At 41.8% G+C, this 25,023-nt stretch overlaps 1 protein-coding gene across 1 annotated transcript; it reads left to right on the top strand.

Moving 5' to 3' along the window:
• The first annotated feature begins 478 nt into the window (after positions 1–478).
• Positions 479–24,000, top strand: LOC147326508 (LIM/homeobox protein LMX-1.2-like). The gene is made up of 7 exons (XM_086301788.1): positions 479–650; positions 1,545–1,731; positions 15,561–15,793; positions 15,970–16,145; positions 17,054–17,131; positions 19,798–19,864; positions 21,314–24,000. The coding sequence occupies exons 1-7, from the start codon at positions 533–535 to the stop codon at positions 21,535–21,537; spliced, it is 1,083 nt and encodes a 360-aa protein (XP_086157914.1). The 5' UTR covers positions 479–532; the 3' UTR covers positions 21,538–24,000.
• The last annotated feature ends 1,023 nt before the right edge of the window (positions 24,001–25,023 follow it).

Here is a 25,023-nt window from a genome sequence, read left to right as displayed (position 1 = left end):
ATATATGGTTGTGTTAAACTGCACATATTATAAATGAGTGTCACGATGCCCCGTCTATTATTTGTATTTTGAGTTTAATTCGTTTGTAAACAATTAACGCAAACTAATTCATTTTTTGTGGCCACCACCATATGTGGGGTGTCTGCCGACTGATACAGTTGTCGCATATAAACAACACAGTTTGGAAAGGATTGTTCTTTCCTTCCATTGTGTGCAGGCGGATCTATCCACAGCAGTGCCAAGAAAATGCTGTGCCGGAGAGCATGGGTAGGCTTCATATCTCTGCCGTTGCCCAGCTGTATAGAGAGATCACGGCTGAGATATCAAGTTCAGGGGTGCTTGAGAGTTTCAGTGCAGACCTCTTGACTTACAAGAGGGGGAAACTTGTTGAAGGTTTCATCTTTGCGACCATTTATGTGCTCTTGATTTTGCCCATATTTTACTCTCAGGCAGCAGAGACTGTAGATGTGAAAAACGAGCCACAGGCCTGGATCTCACGGCTTATGGGAATTGCAACAAGTGTAGCTATTATATGGAGAAGCGCGAGTCGAACAGCAAGGCTAACTCCACTACCTATTTAAAGATGTTGAATGACTTTAAAATGAAGGATCAACTGCGGAGCGATACCAGTTCTTTGGATGGTAAGATCGGTGAGTTTCTTTTTTGCCTGCACAACGGGATGGTCGGCTTTCCCATCTCCTGACAGGTTTGGAAGAGTGTAAGCTAATTTTGCAACGCCTTTGTTTCTGTGTCTGTCCAGGTTCGAGACTGTGTTTTCAGTTTGATATTTTTATGATATTATTATGGCTACATGTTCCCCACTTGATTTTATGAAACATGTTTGCTGCTACGACGCATAATTTCTAACATAAAAAGTCTTTCAAATTACGTTGTTATATTTCATGCTTCTGAGGCAGTTTTGTGTAGTCTTGTTGTTTATTTTATTTAGTTATGTTTTATGTTGTTGTTTTCAAAATTATGTTTCGGTTTAAAGAGATATGAATAATCCCTGTGTTCATTTATGGCGTACAACACTGAAACTCTCCCACTAGTTTTCTCAATAAACCTCTAAGAGAATTCTTTAGTCGTTATAAAAATATAAGTAGTGTTTAATACGAATATATAACCCCAGCAGGTTCTGTCCTCTTTATTCACTCAGGCGATTCTCTTGATTTACTGAAACGAACCATTCTAGGGAAAACGTATAAATAAACAAGAGAAGAAATTCATTTTTTATGTATTCGCAAAAAAAAAGTGAATTTATTTTTTTGTTACCAGGTTTGCAGATTTTTTCCAGTAAAATGGACATATATTTTTTGTGTGCGTACATGATGACCTCTATATTCCAGCAAGAGCTTTGTGACATGCAGGTTCGTCTGGGTAGCGCTTTATTTGGATGACTTGGACAGTTAACAAATAATTCATATTCCCGAGTTACAGGGCTATGTGCAAATCACAGTCGCAGTTTTGGGAGCATTCTCCCCTTTTACATCAGCTGTAGCCTTCTCGTTCACGCCGCTCATGTCTGTTCTGTTGTCAATCAGGCGCTGACTTTCGACAGCAGGCCGTGTGTGAGGGCTGCGCGCAGATCATTTCAGACCGTTTCCTGATGAGGGTCAATGGCGCGTCCTGGCACCAGAAGTGCCTTCAGTGCGCTGCGTGCCAGCAACCGCTCACCGACACCTGCTACTTCAGAGACACAAAGCCGTACTGCAAGAGCGACTACCAACAGTAAGAACGCTTCTCTGTATCCATGGACTTGGCCTCTGTGGGCCCAGTCAGCCAGTGGCTCAAAGTAAAAGAAAAGAGTATAAATTGGGTTGTTTTTGTTTATTTTAAGGCGCTTTTTATGCAAATTTAACCTTGAGCACGTTTTATAATCTGGCTTTTTTGTCGTTGTTTAGTCCTAGCACATTGGTTAGTGCGTGAAAAGAAGGAAGTGCTTTTCTGTTTATTTTTTACGGGTTACATTTTTCCACCTTGACTCCTAAAAGATGTCTTATTTATTTGTTTTTGAAAGGCGTTTATTCTTGATTCATAAAATAATAAATATTAAAATTTAACAATTCCATAATTAATTGTAATGCTTCCAGTAATTTTATTTTAAATGGAGCTACTGGCATCCCAGAAATCTCTTTAATACAGTTCTAAGTATCCACTGTGGTGCATTGATGTAAACGTTCTTTTAAGGAGTTAGAAATTAAAGTTTAGTTATTACCTTATTTGGAAGATAGAAAATAAAAGAAGAAATTGATGCGTGTTATCATAGGGGTCTGTAATCTTTGTTATCAAAAGATTCATTATTTAGAAACTTTCATCATAAAACGTCTGTATGGAGCTGCCTTAAAGGAAGATAACACAGTTTAATCAGGTGCCTCTACTCTTGTCTAGAAATGCCACTTACCCTGCCCACAAAGGGATTTGTGTCTCTTGCAGGGATCAAACTGGGGATCTTCTGATTGTGAGGTAAATCTGTAAACCTGAGGTATTAGTAAACCTATGGAGCCACTACTCTGTCATCTGTGTAAATTAATCATATTGAAAGTAGCTTATTGGGACAATTTGCTGCAGATGTCATAGCCCATCTTTGATGGTATCTATGAAGTAAGGATTCATGGATTCAGAGTAAAGAGCTCAACTTCACTGGCAATAACTGAAGCAACTGAAGCAATAACAAATGCACTAGACATACACACACATATATATATAGGAGATTTCTTAGCATTGATACTTGACAATAAAATCAGTTGGAAACCTCATATCAGACATGCTCGAAATAAATGATCAATCAATCAATCAATCAATCAATCAATCAATCAATTACTTGAACACCTTACTGTGAATGTCTTCGTGCACCACCCGTCTAAAGCAAATGGCAGTCTAAGTGTCTTTTCTAAGATGACATAAAGATCGAACTGCTCACCAGTTGTGAATTTGCTCTGTTTCTTTTATCTGCACATGGACGGTTCTCACCAAATGAAGCGTGGTTTCTCTGAAATGTCTTTCCACAATTTTCTTTTTTCAATTAATGAATTAATGTATTTGTTGTTGTTTGCAACTTCTCACAACAGGTTAAGCATACCAAACAAAGACAATTTTAAATAAACTGTATTATTTTCCTCTGTTACTTTTTCTTTTGGAATCCAGACCTGGGGCCACTCAAAACTAGCCTTTGATGCATTTCTACTAACATTGCTATTAAGGTTCAACAAAATTAAGAGGATAAGGCATCAGGTGACAGATGTAGGCTATGAAACACATTTTAATTGATACCATTTTTTCCTTTGTTTTATTTTTTAATACTTTAAAGACAGCATATAGGCTACACATTTGATAAATAATTAATAATTAGTTGCACAACCATTGTTCATTTTCATAGTGAAAATAATGTATTTTTGTTGAAGCCACTCAAAATGGGTAAAAGAGCTGAATGTTGTTGGAAACCTGCTGGTGGCATGTATCACAAAACTATTTTCAGGATTTTTTACTGAACATACAAGAGCCAGTAATCGCACTGACTGTAAGAGTTTCAATAGAGCATTATAATAAACCCAAGTGGGGACTGTCCCTTGAGAGCATTGTTGACCCACTATTGATCATGTGCCTCATCACATGCAAATAGGTGTGAAAAGGGGTGTGGGTCATTATCAGCAGAGGTTTCAGGTGAAACCACTGCCTTGCCTCACCCTATCATATGCCCTTGAGATCACCTAACGCAAGATGTGAGTGGACATTAGGGTGGCTGGGAAAAGATCTCAAAATCGCATTGTAGTGACAGACAGTTGTTGTCGTAAGCCCTCTGTTCAAAAATGGGAATTCACACTGGACATAAATGGCTTACTTTACTCCTCTTTCAAACCATTTGTCTTTTCTGTCCAAAATTTGAACATCGGTATCCTTGAAAAATTAAATTTTATTGTTTAAATGCAGATGGACAGTTGAGTCATGTCCTGTCGAGGTGGCTCTTTTATGCTGTGCCATGTATTTATAGTGTGGCTCATTGCAATATAGAGGTCTGAGCACTACTTGCTGCACTTCAACGCAGACACTATGTTGTTTAGCTTGTCTTTGGGAGTTTTGTCCTTGGGATGAACCAATTTTTGTCTGAGGCTGTCACTGGGTGGGAAGTGCACAGGGATGTCATGCTTTAAGAAAATTCTCCTGAGTTTATCTGCTAAGCAAAACATGGCAATGTTGTTCTGTTTGGCTTTCTGTTTCTCGCTAGTTGGTGTCTGACCTTCTTTTTTATTCATCTTTGTTGATTTGATGAAAGCCCAATTGGGATAACCACATGTTTTAAGAGCTTTCATTAAATGTGTGTGTTACTCCCACTATTTGTTGTGTTGCTGGAGGGGGAATCCTGCAGCTTGGTGGTCTTGCCTGTTGTATTGAGGCGTCTTCCAGACAGGAGCAGCACACTGATAGCGGGCTGACTTACTGTCACATTATCTCTATATGGGATTTTCTTTGGGCCTGTCTGCTCCTCTTAAAGCACCATTGTCCACTCTGAAGGTCACCATATCATCTGAAGGTCTTCTACAAGATGTGACTACAGCACTATAAACAATCTCTACTGCGATCATCACCGAAACCAAGCAGGTGATCTACAACTCGGCATCAGTGATGACTGAGATGCTTGACTATAAGACAAACGAACACAAGGTAAATGGACTGATAGCGCTTTTCTTCTCTCCTGGAGTACTCCAAGCACTGTATACAACATGCCTCATTCACCCAAGCACTTTCTTCTATACACAAGTGCAATCTAAGCAACATTCACACACATTCATTCATGCTCCGATGGAGCTAACTTGGGGTTACTATCTTTCCCAAGGATATTTGGCATACAGACTGGGGGAAGCCAAGGATCAAACCACCAACCTTCCAGTCAGTAGCTGATCTTCTCTACCACCTGAGCCACAGCCACAATGTCATGTAAGGAATTGTGTGATGTAATTCAAGTAGGCAAAAACAAGGTGATTGATGATATCCCGAATGGCGTCATTGACAAGTGCCTGGAAGACAGAAAGAATGTTAGTCAGTGAGTTTGTCATGTATTTCTCCATGTCTTCTTTTTCCAGTTTGGATAAACTATATAAACTGCTGGTGGGCAAAGGTCCACTAGGATAAAGGTTGATAGCAAATTGATAGTTGATAGTAAATTCTGTGAGGAGGAAGAGAAAGAGAGACAGGGCTTTTTTTAAAATCATCTAAACAAGATACACGGGGTACTGAAGCTAGATCGGGCAAGACACTTCACCCGTTGCCTACTGGTGGTGGTCAGAGGGACCGGTGGCGCCAGTGTCCGGCAGCCTCGCCTCTGTCAGTGCGCCCCAGGGTGGCTGTGGCTACAATGTAGCTTGCCATCACCAGTGTGTGAATGGGTGAATGCCTGGATGTGTAAAGCGCTTTGGGGTCCTTCGGGACTAGTAAAGCGCTATATAAATGCAGGCCATTAACCATTTACCATTTAGATCAGGTGGAGATGGGGGAGGCTAAGAGGAGAATGATGGATAGTATTTTTCAAACAGAATTGATGACAGTGAGTGCTCCAACCAGAAATAAATGTTTTTTTTTCTCTATTTAGTGTTGAGATTATTCTCTCTTAGCCATGAATGACCGAGGACGAGAGGAGTGAGTGGTGCAACAAATAGATAGAAGCATATTTGTTCTGTGTGGTTGCCTTACACAGTGGGAGTTGCCAGCTGGGTTTTGTGAGTTATGTTGAGTAGTCTTTTTCCATTGAGAGCAGTGACTTGGAAACACTTATAGGGCGGGGATTCAAGCGAGGATATGATTTTAGTTCATCATTTAAAGTGCATAGGAAAGCTCCATGAGGGGCCTTTTACTCCAATCCCATGTCTTCTGCCAGAATCCAAAGACCAATAGACAAATGGCCTCAGGGAAAAAAGCAGAGGCATTGAGGTTTGAACCCTTGTCAAAAACACTGCAGAACTTAGCAAGAAACTCCTCACAAGAGAGATGAGTTAGTTTTTAATACAGCTTGCGCCCATTTAACAGCCCAGTCAGCGCTGTCACATTAGAAAGAGACAAAAGACAGACAGACAACACAAAAAGCAGTGTTTCAGGTAAAGTGTGTTTTAAATATGTACTGATTTGTGTCATGAAATTACCTCTTTGTCTTCTTACTGCTACAGCTGTTTTATTAATGACAAGCCGCGCTGTTAAAGCAGAAAAATCTTTGTGTGACAGTGTAACATCAAGATGACCGGACATTTAGATGGGCTTGTTGGAACTTGTTGAGCCAGACTGGGGACGGCGGTTGCTGCTGGTGTTGGTTCCGGATTTGCTTTTCCTTACCTTGCAGTGGGGTGTAAGAAATCTCTCCTTCCACGTACAGTTGTCTACCTCCCCCCCACATCCCTCTGACAACTGTTACAGCAATGGTGCTGTATGTGTGTGGTTTTCTCTCGCTCCCCTTTCTCTGTTGGATTTGTCCTCCCTCTGACAGCAGGTGTTTCTCCTCATAGTTGTGGGCACAGCATATAAAGGGGAAAAAGAGGAGAGCAAACAAAGCTGTTGGGCCTTTCAAAGCAGTGTGCACACCGTGTGTGGATTTGAGAGGACGATATCGTGTTACTTCCGTTGGAGATGGTGTCTAAATAGTGTGTTATATCACGGAGTCGGTTGTAGACGTTACAGTTTCCTTTCAGATTTTACTTCCCTTTTTCCTCTTCCTTTAGTTTTCCTGGGAAGGGATGTGACTTCAGGTTGGAGATTGTTTTAAGTTCTAGTTACTTTTATATTAATGAAACAAATAATAAATAATAAAGTAATGAGAGCACATGACACATGACCTATAATGACTTTATTTTTTAGTGTCACAGTTCTGGGTCCGTTGGACCCAGTATTTTGAGTTCATTATGTTTTGGTACTTTTGCATCATGGATTTTCCTTTATGTTTCTCTGGTACTTGGTGTTTCAGTTATCTTGGTGTTTTTCTATATTATGATTTATGATCTGATACTGTTGTGATTATGATTATCATTTAGTAGCCTTTGGTCAGTGTCAAGTCTGTCTCTGTCTAGTCTGTGTCTTAGTAAAGTGTGTTTTGTTTCCTGTTTTACTTTGAAGGTTCTTGTTCTTGTCTGATGTTAGTATGTGCAGCTTTGTTCCCCCTGTCTCGTTAGCCCTGATCTCTCCCAGCTGTGTCTCCCTCCTGTTGCCGATTTCCCCGTTACTACCCTGTGTATATAAGCCCTGTGTTTTCCCATGCTCAGTGTCGCGTCGTACCATCAGTTTATGCCTGTGTGTTCTTGGTCTCAGTGTTCCGTCCTCACTTTATGTTTGTTTTCCTGCCAGCAATAAAGCTGAGGTTTTTTGAGTTACATTCCATTTTCCGAGTCCTGCATTTGGATCCTCATCTCTGCCTGCCCGCACACAGAGCCTTGACAGAACGACGCGACCAGTAATGGATCCAGCGGACTCACCGTGGAAGCGCAGCTCCCGTTTTGACGGGACTCGGCTAGCGCTTGGAGGGCCTCCGTGCTGCCGTTCCTCGCTGGCAGCCTACCCTTCGGCCCACTCGTCTGCTTCCTCCAGTGTCACCTGCTCAGCAGCCACCTGTAGCTCAGTGTCCTGTGTTTCCTGCTCAGAAGCCGCCTGTAGCCCAGACACCAACTCCACCACCACCACTTTCGCCTCAAGCTCAGTTAGCCGCCCGGCCTCAAGCTCAGTTAGCCGCCCGGCCTCAAGCTCAGTTAGCCGCCCGGCCTCAAGCTCAGTTAGCCGCCCGGCCTCAAGCTCAGTTTCCAATTCCACCACCGTCGTCATCCCAACCATTGTTTCAGTCACCCTCAGTTCAGCCTCCTGTTCAGCAGCCACTAGCCCTGCACCCTGTGTCACTTGCTACCCCGGTACAACAAGCTCAGTCAAATCAATCTAAAAGGAACTGTGTTTCATCAGTTTGTTCTAAGCAGAGCAACAAACCTCATGATAATGTAATCATTCCTAAAAAGCTGGCCAGTTCAGAGACTGTGACGCGCTCCAGGGCCTCCCCAGAGGCTGAGTTTCAGCCCTCAGCCTACTCTGGACCCCTGGAGGCTAGGAACCCAGCTGAGGACTGCACCCGGCTGTCACTGCCTGAGCAGAGTCAATGCTCTGGGCGGCTGAAGTCTTCTATGTGTTTGCCAGAGGCCCGTGCGCCTGCTGGTTCTGATCTGTCCCTGCCAGAGGCCCGTGCGCCTGCTGGTTTTGTCCTGTGTGTTCCACGGGCCCCTGTGCCCACTGGTCCTGAGACTGTTCTCGCTGCAGCGCCTCCGTCTCCAGCTTCCACGCCAGCTGCAGCCTCCGTGTCTTCATCCACGCCAGCTGCAGCCTCCGTGTCTCCACCCATGCCGTCGCCTGGCTCGGCTCCGGCTTCAGCATCACCCACGCCTGGTCCGGCTCCGGCTTCAGCATCACCCACGCCTGGTCCGGCTCCGGCTTCAGCTTCGCCTGGTCCGGCTCCGGCTTCAGCATCACCCACGCCTGGTCCGGCTCCGGCTTCAGCTTCGCCTGGTCCGGCTTCGCCTGGTCCGGCTTCGCCTTCAGCTTCGCCTTCAGCTTCACCTGGTCCAGCTTCGCCTTCAGCTTCACCTGGTCCGGCTCCGGCTTCAGCTTCGCCTGGTCCGGCTCCAGCTTCAGCTTCGCCTGGTCCAGCTTCGGCTTCAGCTTCATTCGCTTCGCCGGGTCCAGCCTCCGCATCCGCTTCAGCGTCGTCTGGTCCAGCTCCCGTGTTCTCATCCTCGTCTGGTCCAGCTCCCGCGTCCTCATCCTCGTCAGGTCCAGCTCCCGCATCACCAGCTTCGTTTGGCCCCGCCTCTGCATCAGCCTCACCTGGTTCAGCCTCCGCATTCGCTTCAGCGTCGCCTGGCCCAGCTTCGGCTTCAGCCTCTGCCTCATCTGATCCAACCTCCGCTTCGCCTGGGGCTGCAGGGGCCACGCAGCCTTCGGGTCCCCTCCTACCACCTCCACATTGTCGGTCATCTGCCAGGCCGCTTGTTGGGCATCATCACCACCGTGGCCGCCCTCCGGACTTCTGTTGCCGCCACTGCCTTCCGCGTGGCCGGCCTCCAGGCTTGCATTCCCGCCGCCGTTGCCGTCCGCACGGTCGGTCCCCAGAACTGCTTCCTCGCCGCCGTTGCCTTCCGCACGGTCGGCCCCCAGAACTGCTTCCTCGCCGCCGTTGCCGTCCGCATGGTCGGCCTCCAGAACTGTTTGCCCGCCGTCGCCATGTGCACGGTCGGCCTCCAGAACTGTTCACACGTCGCCACCGTTGCCGTGTGCACAGTCGGCCCCCTGGACTTTTTGTAGACTCTTGGTGAGCTCTGGTTTCGTTTTGTTTTTGATATGCTTTCCTGCGTTTTTTGGACTCTGGTGCTCCTTGTTTTTTTTGTTTTTTTTGCTTGGGCCTCAAGCAAAAAAAGTCTGTCTCTGTCTAGTCTGTGTCTTAGTAAAGTGTGTTTTGTTTCCTGTTTTACTTTGAAGGTTCTTGTTCTTGTCTGATGTTAGTATGTGCAGCTTTGTTCCCCCTGTCTCGTTAGCCCTGATCTCTCCCAGCTGTGTCTCCCTCCTGTTGCCGATTTCCCCGTTACTACCCTGTGTATATAAGCCCTGTGTTTTCCCATGCTCAGTGTCGCGTCGTACCATCAGTTTATGCCTGTGTGTTCTTGGTCTCAGTGTTCCGTCCTCACTTTATGTTTGTTTTCCTGCCAGCAATAAAGCTGAGGTTTTTTGAGTTACATTCCATTTTCCGAGTCCTGCATTTGGATCCACATCTCTGCCTGCCCGCACACAGAGCCTTGACATTTAGGGCTTGGGGGCAGTTGTGTTATCCAGAGGTTGGTGGATGAGGTTGATGAGATAGTTCCAGTCGCCTCTTCGTTGCTATTTTACCTGCATCTTAGACATTGAGGGTTTTCAGGGAGAGGCCAGCAATCGTATTCTCATGTTGCATCTGTCCCCTCAATTTTATTACCACTCTAGTTTTCACACAGTCATACTCATTTACACCTCATACACTCACATACAACACATGCACAAAACAGTCGACCTTGAACACTGTCAAGTACGGAAGGGATGAGGCGGGTCTTCCTACACCACTGCTTTTTACACCCTGTCTGGGGTGGGGACATCTACCAGAGTCAGTTTAGGGTTCTGTTCAATTTCGTTTTCTATTCTTCTTCCTTCCATCTTTCACCAACCTGGTTCTAACCCACTGTCAGCTCTGGCATAATACTGAATCAGATAATAATGTGAATAATAAAATGAAATAAAAATAGATAGATAGATAGATAGATAGAGGGAATTATAAACATAGAAAACTACCATTAGTGCAATCACGCAAAGTCCTCTTCAGTTCTTTGTGGCCTTTCAGTGCTAGAGTCAACTCTTTGGTGGAGCTTTAACCCATTGGACCTGTGCCCTATGCTTCCAGCAGCTTAATAAGCATAAAGAGGTACAGGATTAAAGAGGATAAGAGGAGAGGAAAAAGAATGAAGCAGTAAAAACAGACTGTGTGTGTTCCTTCACTATTGTCTTGTTTGTTCTCCCTCTTCATGGAGCTGGGTGACCTAAAAGAGGAGGTTGGGTGGATGAGTGGGTGGTGGCTTTGGGTGGCAGCTTGATGGACTTTTAATTAGCCAGAGTAATCAAAAGATGTCTATGAAGGAGGCAGGGAAAATAAAATCAGTATTCAGAGAATGGATTTGCTGTTTGTTCAGCGAAAGCTCAAAAATTCATAGTAAAGCCTAGAGATTCTCTAGAAACTCACTTCAACATGTTTTTAGCATGGTAATGATCTCAGCTATCAGTAGAGCTATCGGTGAAAAAAGGGAGTAGGAGTAGTGGAAAAACCCTTTTGTCATTTCTGTATAATATTAAACAAAAGTAAATGTGTGATTCTCACAATATGGATCTTAAAAATAATTTTTATATTCCATATATGACACAGACTCAAAGTGTTTTGGTATAAAAAAAAATGAACCCTTTGCTTTTGCCTGCCTCTAAATCTAACTAAAAGCTTGCAAAGAGAAAGACGTTTTCACTCTGCCTTTCAAAGATGACACATTGCACTGTATAATACACCATGGGACTTATTTTTCGAGTGCCTAAACATACTTACTGATTCCTGATGATACTTGGCAAGGCGAAACAGTATATAATGTTTTTAAAGTTGTTTATTTATTTTTTTTAATGCAATGAGTATCTTTGGGGTATTTCAGAGGAAAGAATAAATAATATTTCCCCTTCATTCACAATTATTAGGGATGTAGACTAGTCTAACCAACCCTTCTTACACTGTATTTTCCACACATTTCTTTCCAGGCTTTTATTTTACTTTAGTACACTTTGTTTACAGCATATATGAAAGCCCACAACAACTGAAAAACAAAAGGTTGTGAAAATTACACGTTTAGGTATAAACAAGGATTTAAACTGTTGCAGTCTATGCAAGCTTGAAAAGTTTTGTTTTTTTAAAGTTGCAGAGAAGCTGTGGTCTCTCACCCCAACCAGTTGCAGCAGATGGCCGCCCCTAACTGAGCCTGGTTCTGCCAGAAGTTTCTTCCTGTTGAAGGGGATTTTTTATTTCCCCACTGTCACAAAGTGCTTGCTCATAGGGGGTCATATGATTGTTGGGGTTTTTTCTCTGTATGTATTATTGTAGGGTCTACCTTATAATATAAAGCACCTTGAGGCGACTGTTGTTGTGATTTGGCGCTATATAAATAAAATTGAACTCAATTGAATTTTAATTTCCTTTACTTATGCAAATTTATCTGTTAACAGCATTGCAAACATTCTTGGTGAGTTGTGTAACTGCTCACACTATTGATAACTCAGTGAATCAAGGTGTTGTGTTCGTTTTTTTGCTGAGAGTAGTTCAGGAGACAATCTAGCAATTATCAGGCAGTTAAAGATTTGGCTTGCACAGCTGTGGACTTCTCAATGTCAGGCAGTCTGCACGTGGAGAAGTGAAGCACAGTTCATAATTCAAAGCATATATTAGACCAGGGGTGGGCAATCTCAGTCCAAGAGGGGCGGTGTCACCGCAAGGACTGTATTAGACACATGACAACCGGAAATAATTTTGATTGGCTATTGATGGGGAGGTGCCATGGTTTAGACTTGATTTGTTCTCCTTGGGGTCCTTCCACATGACAGCAGTCATTAACCTCCAGTCAGAGATCTTGTCCTGTATGAAAAAAAAACCCTCCTTACCTTACAGTTGTTACCAGGGATGTTTTATTTTCATGCATGAAAATGAGCACCCTGTTATCATACACCCAAGGGCAAGCAGCCCTTCCTGTCTGATAGTGTGTTCTGTAAGCATGTAGCAATTTACCTTCACTCAACTCTTTCTATCCCTCTTAGTTATCCCTTCACACCATGGGGTTAGTGCTTATATCCATTTAATGAGGAGTGTATCAACTTCGGCAGTGCGTGGTCTGAGGCAGGCCCGGCCCTAACCAATCTGGCGCCCTAGGCAAGATTTCAGGTGGCGCCCCCCTACATCGGCAGTGTAGTGTATGTACTCACAAGAAACCGAATAGCTTTGTCTTTGACCTTTTTTTTTTACTTAAAGAAAGCAAATTCACAATCAGAATAATTAACAAGATAAAAAAAATATATGAATAAATAAATGAATACAAAAAATTAAAAAATGAATATATGAAATACAATAACACCGCTTGATGCTGCTGCAAAACTGGTGGGTTGTGCTGCTGAGGTGGAGGCAACAGGAAGACCGCTTGATGCTGCTGCATCATGGCTGGGTTGTGCTGCTGATGCTGCATCACTGGTGGGTTGTGCTGCTGAAGTGGAGGCAGCAGCGGTAGATGTGGTAGATGGCCCAGGGGTGGGATTTAGAAACTTCAACAGTGCATCTGAAGAGAGGAGTATGTGACACCACTGAGTATTAAAGTCTAATAATAAAAACATATGATTCCAGGAATAAAATGAAATTATATAATATAAATGAAAAACCAAAGAGATATATGTATGATGTTAACTGATATGCAAATTAGATTAGATTCAATTTATTGTCATCATTACAGTGAAATGCTGAATAGCAGAATGCAAAGTAACAGTATAATATCATATGAGAATGTTATGTTATGATTATCTTTGACCGAATCACAGCAGTGCTCATATTAAAAAACAGCATTCCCTCTCATGTGATATTGCTTAATTAACATTAATGATGTGCACTTTAACAACTAGGCTTTCAACTATAATATATACAGGGGTGGAAAAGTGACTATTACCTGCAGGGTAAACGTTAGCTAACCAGAAGGCAATAACAATGTAAACAAAAAACACCTGCTTAAAAGATGAATACAAATGAGGAAAGGTGGGAGTACTGTAATTACCTAACGTTACATTATTATTTTCCATAACAATTTAGCCCCCTCCACAATATTAACTGACGTTAAAACAGTTAACTAGCTATTTATTGATTAGCAATTAGCGAATCATGTAACATTAGCTTAATGCTAAAAATTTAGGTTACTATCACATTCAGACAAATAATTTCATGTAGGCTAACGTTACCTACCTCTGTCTTTTTCTCGTTTCTCCTCCTCTTCTTTTCTCTTTTTTCTTCCCTGGGCACCTGACAGTTTTGGCCGTTTTGACATCTTGTGTTGATTTTTTGATGTGGTGACGTCCAAAAGGAACCATGATACGGGGAGGGAGGGGGCGCACCGTGCGGGGGGCGTAATGTTGTAACAAATAATATTTCTATTAAATAAGCTTTACTTTGCATTTTAATTAACGTGGGATTATTTTTTGTATTTAGAAATAATAGTACCAACTTTTTTTTTTTTTTTTCAACATTTGTGGCACTGGCGTGGCGCCCCCTGATGGACGGCGCCCTTAGCATTTGCCTATACGGCCTATGCCACGGGCCGGCCCTGGTCTGAGGTGTTGTTGCAGGGGAGATGGATGCAATTGCATGGCATCTGCAATCACGCCTCTGCCGGCATAAAAAGCTGTGCTGTCTGTTATGTTGTTGTTGTTGATATGTGTCGGGCTGTGAGCGGCGGAGCTGCAGCCGACTGTTGTTGTACAGCGACCAGGAGAATAAAAGTGTTAAATAAAGAAATGCTGAAAACCATGAACTCGTCATCGGGCCTGTCGTGGTTCTGTTACACAACTCTATTATGAGCATACATTGCAATTACAGTGATTTGAACCAGATTGTGGTGTATTTTTATTTGTTAATTTTACTAGGCAATGTCTTATACTTTATATACTCTGTCCATCTTTTTTTTTTTTAAAGAGCCTTGATGGCAAATGTTCTTCTCACTTTCTGAATTGACAGATGGTAAGACAAAGGTTGAAAGAGAAGATCAATGAGATATGGGGAATGGGAGAAAAAACTATTGAACAGAGAAGGATAGTGTCATTAGAAAGGAACAGTGCAGCTGTCCAAACTCTTGTGTACCTGCCTAATGCTACCTCTTTCCTCCTCTCCCACTCTTTAACTCTTTTCCAAGATTCAGTTCTTGCATGCCCCCCCCTCCCACACACACACACACACACACACACACACACACACACACACACACACACACACACACACACACACACACACACACAGACACGGGTGAATGAGGCAAGTTGTATAAGAACCAGTCCAGAAGCTCATGTGCTGTTACCACAAAGATACCAATGGTAACTAGAACAGACTAGCCCTTTATTGTCATTGTACAAAAACCGTCTCTCAGAGCAGTGATACCAGATCCTACAGCAACTTGTATAGCACACTAGTCTCCTCTGGTCTAATCAGTTTTCCATTAGACCAGAGGCTCATAGAGAAACAACCAAAAGAAAGACAAAACTACTGGCCTCTAAGATTGGCAAGCTCCAGTTATTGTTAGCAGGACATGAACACACCCATGAAATTTAGACTTGGTTGTGATTCAGTGGAATCAAAGGTAACCGACGCTTCCTGTGACAAAAGTTAGCTGTGGCTAAAAGTAACAGAAAAGTAACACCAAAACTAGATTCAGTTTTTTTTAATCTAGGTGTTACTTTGGTACCTTAATTAAAGTAACAATTTCTGGAAAATTATCCACCAAACTTAGTGTTTTGTGATTTAAAAGCCACAGAGATCCTGTAAATTGATAAATAACTTTACACTTCAGTGGTAATGGGATGGTGAGAAAACTGTAGAAAGAAGACATTTTAAAGAGAAGCCTCTTGTGTTTAAATACTGTTGAAAACTGTTGTTTGAGTACGCCAGTTTGTAAACCCATTCAAATGAAAATAATCGGTGAAACTATCAGGTTTTTCAGTGTGACAAATAATTTTTCACCCGAATTTCAATTTGAGCAGCAAAATGTGTTGAATTATGGTCAGAAGGCAAAACAACTTTTATTAGATTTAGCTTGGTAGCTTTTGTGTTTGTGTTATCTCATTGCTCCTCCTCCGCACTCTGTTGGAGGAGAAACATAACTGCTAGAATGATTCAATTGCAAGGAAAATATGTCAAACACAATTTTCCCTAAAAATGCTGCATCAATAACACTGTTCTTCCTTCCCCTTGTGCTCAGGTTGTTTGCTGTGGAGTGCAGCAACTGTCTTGGAAAGATAGCGCCCACAGAGTTTGTTATGCGAGCTCTGGACAGTGTTTACCATCTCAGCTGCTTCTGCTGCTGTGTCTGCCAGCGCCAGCTGTGTAAAGGAGATGAGTTTGTACTGAAAAAAGGTCAGCTGCTGTGCAAGACTGACTATGAGAGAGAGAGGGCCCTGCTCAGTACACTCAGTACAGACATCACAGACTCAGGTAATATTTTATAACAGATTATTAAAGAAAAGAACTGAATCAAAAGGAACGTACCTAATTGATGACTTTATCTAGAAATGGAAAATTCCCATGCAATGCAAAAAACTGAACTCAGGTCAAATCTGCAGCAACAATTAAACAAAGGGATTAATGGAATTATTTGTGTCTGGTGACAGATAAGAATGAGGATGAGGACGAGGATGTGAAATCAGAAAAAACCCTATCAGTCAGGAAATGCAGCAGTGACAGCAAAGAACCCCTAAGGCCCAAACGCCCACGCACCATCCTGACCACCCCGCAGCAGAGAGCCTTTAAGGCCTCTTTTGAGGTTTCTTCCAAACCCTGCAGAAAGGTGAGTAGAGGTATAGAGTATATTATAATTGTATACTGGTATATTTGAGTCAAAAACCACATATCAAGTACTACAATTACATTGCATTTCATTTCTTACATTACATTTGAATTCAGTATCATTTCGTTTATATAGCATCAATGCTTAACAGCAGTCACCTCAAGTCTATTTTTCTACTATGACTAAGAAGTCATAGTAGAAAAACAGTATTATGTTCTTAATAAAAGTAGCAGTTTAAATATGAAGGAAAAGGCCCCAAGACAACCAGCCAAGCAAATATTTAAAATTATTTTAACACTGAAACTTAAAAATTAGTTCCTCTAGCTTTAACAACCCAAATTTAAAATGAGGAGTTGAATGAATTAACAGTTGAGACTTCATTAAACTTATTAACACATATATGCAAAGAAAATTAATATGTTTAAGCACAAAACCTTACTTATGTTGTCATGAAAATTATCTTATTTCCAAGCAACATTTTGTCATTTTCTTTTCTTTTCTTTTAAAATAGGGTTTTGTCAGTCCTGCATCGACGCTTGAGGGTTGAAACCCTGTAGAGCCTACATTGTAATAGATTATGTTGTTGTATATATGTGTGTGTTTTTATTTATACTTCTGAGCTGGTGTGTCTACATTTGTCCTCTATCAAGGGTGACACTGAGGGTAGTAGAATTTAAAGCTAATAAAAACTAGCCCAGAAGAGTTTGTTTAATGGAAGCATGTTGGGTTTTTTTTATGTATTTGTTATAATAAAAAAGTAAGAATACTAATAGTATTAATTGTTTTATTAATATTATTTTTATTAATAATAATAATAAAATAATAACAACGACAACAACAACAACAACAATAATAATAATAATAATAATAATAATAATAATAAAATCTAATTGTGCTGTGATTTACAGGTAAGAGAGACCCTGGCTGCAGAGACTGGACTTAGTGTTCGTGTGGTCCAAGTCTGGTTCCAGAACCAGAGAGCAAAGGTAAGGAGCACATCCCCAAAGCTATAAGCATTTATACATTTATAACCTAGTTTCATAATTTTGTGGTTGTAACTTCTAAGCATTCACATTGTTGAACTACAGTTACAATTTTTAAATTGCTTCTTCTAAGCAAAGATAGTTAAAATGAGCCTTTAGGTGTTTCACAGAAGTCTTAGTCGCTGATGGCCCCCCACATTGCATCCTCTGACAATGGGCCCTTACTGTTTATTCCCAAAAGTCCTTAGTTATGTAATCAGTTTTTCATCAGTCAAGCTTCAGTGTACTGAGAGTTTCTAATCTAATTTGTCTGGCTTGGTGGCATTTGAGAGAATAAACTCATCATAGTCTCACTAGCTACAGGGATTTTACTATTGTCCATCATCGGTCTGATGCAATACTTGCTCAAGTCTAAAATATATCATAATCATGCCGTTTAATTTAACAGCCATTCATTGCTCTTGCATGTCTACTAATTTCTTCTTTGTAAATTAAAAAAACAACATAGTGTTTTAAAAATTCTAGCATGATGAATAGTCTGTCATCTGGTTCCCAATAACCTAGAAGCTTTTAAAATTTTCAAAGCTTTCTTCTGTAGCATATGAATTAGTGTGCATCTTCTCCTTGTGCCCTTGTGGGTTCTCTCGAGGTACTCCGGGTTTCCACAGACATGCATGTTAGGTTCCCTCCTTCCACAAGACATCGACACACACATAGACACAGTGGCTTACTGCTCTCCACATTCGGTGCTTGCTTTTCTAGATTTTTTACATGTATATGTGTGGATGTATGTGTTTTTTACTACTGTATGGCGAGTAGTATCTACTCAGGACCTTCTGAGTTTGGGATTACACTGTGCAAGGAACACTATGTCAGACTATCACCACTTCCACAGGATTCCGGAGAACATAATAAGAACTCCAGGCCTGCAGCAAGCCCAAAAGGAAGTGTAAACAAAGGAGGCAAAAGCGAGGCTGCAGGGTGGGCCCAGTAGCATGGTTAAAGAAAAAAACATTTAAGCCACCGCTCCCGAGTATTTGCTTCACCAACATTGGGGGTTTATGCATCTAGATCAATGACAGCTGGTCTAAAGAGACAAAAGACTGTAGACAGCCAGTGTTCTGATTTGGAATATTTGACTGTTAAATGCAGACCTATCTACATACCTTATGAGTTTACTGTCATCATGGTAACGGCCGTGTATGTACCACCCGATGCTAATGCTAACTCAACCATGGATGAGCTGTAAGCAGTCAACAGAAATCCTGGCCAGATTTCCCCAGGTTTGAACAGTATTTGATTGTGCAACAAGGTGGAAAAATACACTGGATAAAGCCAACAAAGGCTCATACATCACGGTACTTTTTGTTGATTACAGCTCCGCCTTCAATACTGTCACTGTCACTCACTTTGTGTGTGGAAGTGGAGAGGGTGAGCAGCTTTAGATACCTGGGCGTCTACATCACAGAGGACCTCACCTGGACACTGAACACCACAAAGCTGGTCAAGAAGGCTCAGCAGTGGCTGTATTTCCTGAGGAGGCTGAGGAAATTTGGTATGTTGGCCAAGATCCTTGGCAGGTTCTACAGCTGCATTGTGGAGAGCACCCTGACCAGCTGCATCACTGCATGGTACGGCAGCACTACTGCTATGGACCTGCAGAGAGTGATAGCAGCTGCAGAGAAGATCACCAGGACTCCGCTGCCCTCTCTGCAGAGCATCTACCATCGCAGAGTCCAGAAGAGAGCTGCCTCCATCCTCAAAGACCCCACACACACCCCAACACGGACTGTTCACACTTCTGCCCTCGGGACAAAGGTTTAGAAGTGTGAACTCTAGAAGATCCCGACTCAACAACTCCTTCTTCCCCACTGCTATCAGACTCTTGAACAGCTGACCTATTTTAACTAGTAATAATAATTTTTGCACATCAGGTCATCTCATGAGCTCATAGCTCTTTTGCACATAAATCTATTTAACACTTCAATTTTTTGCCGTCTCCACTTATTTATTCCTATTTGTATTTAATCTATTTGTACATATTAACCGATACATTGGTACAATATTGTGTAAAAGTCTTAAACTACCTCTGATTTCTTTACATTTTGCTACAAAATGATAAATAGGAGCCGTGATTTATTGAAACATGTGCATACATGAAAATAAAGCTTCAAAACAGAAATTAGCTCACATGAGGACCGCCCAGGAAAGGAAGTCCAAGAGTCACCTCTGTGTTTTGTCTCTATGGCTGTCTGCTTTAGTGGTCTTATCAAGCTCCTATGTGGCCCTGCTTCACATGACACAGTCCTCTTTACTGTATGCTGTAATGCTGCCCCACACTCATACCCGGCCACTGCTCAATCCATTTGGCAATACAATACAATACAAACCTTTTCCTGAAAACACTTGTGATAAGTGGGAGCTAATTATTTGTTGCAGTTATGAGCTGCAAGTAACAAAGTACCTAAAGTGCTAACTATGTCCAAAAAATATCTTTGAAAGACCTTAAGAACATTGCTTAGAAAAATTACTGGTCCTTAGAACCACAATATAAAGAAACAGCACAAGACTTTGCACAGTATTGCATGTGTGTTTTTGGTTGTGTGTGTGTGTCTGCTTGTTTGCCTGTCAGTCATGTATCAAACTGTTTGCTATTTATTTATTTGCAGATGAAGAAGTTAGCCCGCAGACAACAGCAACAGCAGGAGCAACACAACAGCCAAAGGCTAGGCCAAGGTAAGGATTTATCTTTGTTTGCATTTCCAGTTCCTTTTTTTTGCTACTTTTCTCTAATGTAGCAAAATGAAACGCGCCACCACTGACGTCCTTCTGCGTCAGTGGGGCAGAAGAACATTAGAAATGTAACTGTCATTACAATCTGTCCTTTAGAATTCTAATAACAGCGATTCCAGAAAGCTAGGTGATTTATCAATAATTTGGAGAGACAGCTTGAAATATTAAATTTTTTATTGGAACAATAAAAAGAGTAAAGTCACTCAGCAAACACTCCCAGTTTTGTAGTTTTTAGCACGCCCCATATTGTGAAACCAGAATTTCATCTCTGCTGGTAAATATGGGTTTTTCAACAGCAGAGCTATAAAGCGGGAGCTGAGATTCTCTCTGCAATATAGTTCCACATGGCTAGTGGGCTTATTGCCACTGTGGTCTCACAGTGGATATGAACAGACAGTTTAGATAAGTGTCTCACTGGTTTGGCAAGCACTGCTTCTGTCTGTTCAGGGACTTCCAGCATGTCAATATTGGCATGGCAACAGGGTTTATTAGAGTCGAAGCCGCTGCTGTTAACCAAACGAACTAAGCAACCCAGCAGCAAGCAGCCGGTTGTTTGAAGGTGAGATTAGCAAATGAAATGTTAGGTGAGACATCTTTAAGATCAAACAGCCAATGATAATGATGATTTATTTGTTTCTATGTAAGACACGTTGTTGTACAAGAACATTTTAACATTGGTGTGCTGCTTAAGTCCTGCAGGAGAATAGATCAATAAAATAGAAAAGGAAAATGAAAGAAACAGCTACTTCAAACAAACAGACAATACTGTCATTGTGTTGTATAATATCAGGATAAAATGTCAGATCTAAACTGACAATTTTATTTGTGTATTAACCTCTATACGATATACAATATTTACATGTCTTTTCAATATGTCTGGCACTTCTATATTCAGCATCCTTTGCGCAATATATCCACTATCCTTTTCACAAACTCAAACCATCTCAGCTGTGCCTCTTTCTCTCCAGACTGCTCAACCTGAGCTGACACAGTGATATACTAATTTCTGAAGATAAATACAAGTCTAAACAAGTAGTCAAAGAACAGCAAAAAACTTTTGGTGTTAACTGAGGTAGTAGTAGTAACTAAGGAGGTAGAAAGTGAATATAACCAACTGGTAACTTAAAGAAATAAAATGGACATTTACAAGATAAAGGTTTGAGAAGATGTTCAGTTAATCTCTTACTTCTGGTTTCTTTTGTTTGTCTTTCTAAATAAGTTGAACAATTCCCTGCACTTTTTCCAACCTATATTTTAAATAGAACATTGATAATAACAGAACTTTGTTAGCAGCGGCTCAGGTTATGTATAATTTGTAATAAAAGATTATTAAACTCTCTCTACATGGTCCTTTTTTTTACTTCTTTATATCTTCTTCTCTAATTTTGACAGGTATTGACTTCATCCATGACATTGACAGTGAGACCTCTCTGACAAGTCTAAATGATTGCTTCATGGCCACTCCAGATGAAGCCTCTTTACATGAAAGGGTGGGGAACACCACTGACTGTCTTCACTCCATGCAAAGCTCATACTTCTTAAGACACATCATCAGTTTCAGTTCTTCTCAGCCCACCATACCTCCTACCAAGCTGTGGACGGTGAGCCCACAATAGTGCAGACAAAAGGCACAGAGTCTACTTGGCCATAAGACACAAAACAGCAAGCAACTAAATATGACCAAGGCCGACCAAATACACCAGACTAACCTCTATCCAAGGAAAGGCGCACCTAAAGCAGATACTGGACTCCTTTGTTTCTCAAAAGTTGTTTTGTTGCAGTGGGATTGCCTTTTAAGCTATTTTCTTTTTGGTGGACAGGCGGTTAATTAAGATAATAACTAGTTGAGTCCTGTTTCATAGCAAAATGTAATAGTATTGAAAGTGTTAGTTCATAGCCGTGTATGTGTAATTTTACTAGCTGGCTGAAATGAGATGACTGGCTAAGAATGACTGGTTTACTGGTGGGTCAGTGATGGTCCAGGAAGGCATATTCATGTTATCACACCTCTATTGGCTAAGCAATGCCACTATTAGGTATCAGGATGAAATCCTTAGACCCACTGTCAGCCCCTACGTTAGTACAATGGGTCCTGGGTTCCTCCTGGTGTGTGACAATGCTCGGCCTCATGTGGTAAGAGTATGCAGGCAGTTCCTGGAGGATGAAGGAATTGATATGGTGGTCCCAACACTCACCTTTTTAAATCCATCCTCTTGGACATTATGTTTCTATCCATCTAACACTGACAGGTTGCACCTCAGACTGTCCATGAACTCAGTGATGTGCTGTTTCAGAGCTGGGAGGAGATCCCACTGGACATGATTTATCATCTCATTACTTACTGTAAAAGCATGCCCTGATTTTGTCATGGCATACAAACTAATGAGTATCATTCTGAGTTATCGCAATGGAATTTCAACAAAATGGACTAGCCTGCCATCATTTGTTAACTTCAATTTTCACAGTGATTTTGACTTCAGCCCTCTGTAGCTTGATAGTCCATATTACTATGGATACCCAACATGATTTTTTCCCCATTGAGGTAAAATGTATTTTCAACACGTTCCTTTATTATTTTTTTTAAGCAGTGTATATTTATTGGACAAGAATAATAATGCTCTGTACTGTCTGTGAAGGTTCTCAGTCATCCAGGTCATCGTAGTCAAAGGAGCTTGCAAAGAAAAGCGTCTGGACTTCTTTGTCAAAACGCCAAAACACAAACTTAACAATGTGGTGTATGCTGTACAGTGCAGCGAGGAATGCCCAGACCTCTACATTGGAGAGACCAAACAGTCACTTCACAAGCTCATGGCACAACACAGAAGAGCCACCTCCACAGGACAAGACTCAGCAGTCCATCTGCATCTTAAGGATAAAGGACACTCTTTCGAGGATGCCAATGTTCACATTTTGGACAGAGAGGACAGATGGTTTGAAAGAGGAGTGAAAGAAGCCATCTATGTCCACTGTGAGCGACCATCTTTGAACAGAGGCGGGGGTTTACGACACCAACTCTCTGCCATCTATAATCCAGTTTTGAGATCCCTTCCCAGACGCCTTAACGCCCACTCACATCCTGGGCCATCTGACCTCAGGAATTCGCATGATAAGGTGGGGCCAGGTTTCACAATGAACACACCCGAAACTCTGGCTGATTGAGACCCACACCCAGTTTCACACCTTGGCTCAGGCGATTAGAGGATCATCAGGGGGTCCTTTTGTCCCTCTGTGGGGGGTTACTCCCACTAGGTTATATCTGGGACTCTCCACCATTTGACCTTAGAACTGAAGAAGCTTCTCGGATGAGAGGTGAAACGTCTTCAAGCAACTTAAAGAAGTCCAGACGCTTTTCTTTGCAAGATCCTTTGAATGCTCTGTACTAATATTGTAAACATTTTGCAGTTTGTCTGTTCTGAACTAGTTCAACTTAAAGATTTATTGAAGTACTTCAAACAGTGTCTCAGAAGCACAGAGCTTTGTGTTTCTCTATGTGCCGCTCAGTAAAGATACCCGAATAATACTGTAAGTTGTTCTAAAGGAGAAGTTGAGCAAATATTATATTTTTGTTATGTGAAGTATTATGTGAGCCAGCTGATTGATACCCATTGTTGAAGGTATATAGTATTCCATCTACATATACTATTCTTGAAGAACATGCATTTTTGCATGTTAGAATGGACTAAGTTATTTATTTCTCACCAGTATGCACATACAATAAATAAAGAAGGTTCTATTTAAAAAATACAATATCATCCTGTTTTAATCTATTTATCATACTATATACATTGTTCATATTCTGTGTTTAGTGTGACTTTGCTATTTATTTTTTTCCAATGGGGTCAGCTAGAAATGATCAGGGATGCATTTTAAATTTGCTGCTTTACTAAGTGTTGGTACTTAAAATAAACAATTAATTGCCTTGAATTCTTATCTACTTATTTTTTTTATTCCTTGAGAAACAACTAATGCTCTTTTTATTTAAACACATTTTAAGCTATATTGTCAAAGTCATAAAAGTAGTGTAAAAGCACTCTGAGTGCTCAGCAAGGCTAGAGGTGCAGAAAAATAGTCAAATATGCTTGGGGAAGGTTGCTAACTGAGATAAGTGACTTGGAATTATCTGCATGGTAGCCATAATGACAGCTGGTTAAGTTCTTTTAATAATATATTAATAATATTATTTTTTTTAAAAATCCTTAAGTACTTTGTTTGTAACCTCCTTTAGTATAGGATACACTGATCCATTTGCTTCCACTTGTCCTTTTCAGGGGCGCAGGGGGCGCTGGAGCCTATCCCAGCTGTCATAGGGCGAGAGGCGGGGTATACCCTGGACAGGTCGCCAGTCTGTCGCAGGGCTAACACACAGAGACGGACCAGCATTCACACTCACTCCAGAATTCCCACCTATGGGCAATTTAGATTGATCAATTAACCTATCCCCACCAACTGCATGTCTTTGGACTGTGGGAGGAAGCCGGAGTACCCAGGGAGAACTGACGCAAACACAGGGAGAACATGCAAACTACACACAGAGGAACCCTGGTCTGATGGTCAAATTAAACTCAGGACCTCCTTGCTGTGAGGCAACAGTGCTAACCACCGTGCTGCCCTCCAGAGGTTCAGACAATTAGGGAGGTGATGCTAAATGGATAGAACATTGAGTTCAGCCTCTGACATTGAAAGGTCGAAGGCAGGAGAATAAACCAGCTGTTCTCCACAGAACCAGCCAAGGTGTACTCTCAGTGGCAGGGGAACAATATGAGAACAGCACCACCAAACCTGGAGACGGAGCAATACTGGAAGAGCATATGGGAGAAGGATGCAACCCATAACGGCAATGCTCAGCGGCTAATGGATCTGAGGGCAGACCACAGCAACCTCCCCGAACAGGGTCCAGTAACCATCACAGTGGCAGACATCCAAGAAAGAGTCTCCAGTATGAAGAGTTGGACAGCACCAAGCCCAGACATGGTTCACGCCTACTGGCTGAAGAAGCTGACTGCACTCCACGAGCACCTGGCAGCACAAATGAACCAGCTGCTAGTTGACGAGAGACACCCAGAATGGCTAACCGAACGCTGCACAGTCCTGATCCTCAAGGA

Source organism: Aulonocara sp. 'chitande type north' Nkhata Bay, linkage group LG7 (genome assembly GCF_057382095.1).
Source record: "Aulonocara sp. 'chitande type north' Nkhata Bay isolate Kocher_YH1m ecotype deep benthic linkage group LG7, A_spYH_male_GT1.1, whole genome shotgun sequence".
NCBI classification, from domain to species: domain Eukaryota; kingdom Metazoa; phylum Chordata; class Actinopteri; order Cichliformes; family Cichlidae; genus Aulonocara; species Aulonocara sp. 'chitande type north' Nkhata Bay.
The sequence above is the reverse complement of the archived record's forward strand: the minus strand, read 5'-3'. Positions and strand labels throughout refer to the sequence as shown.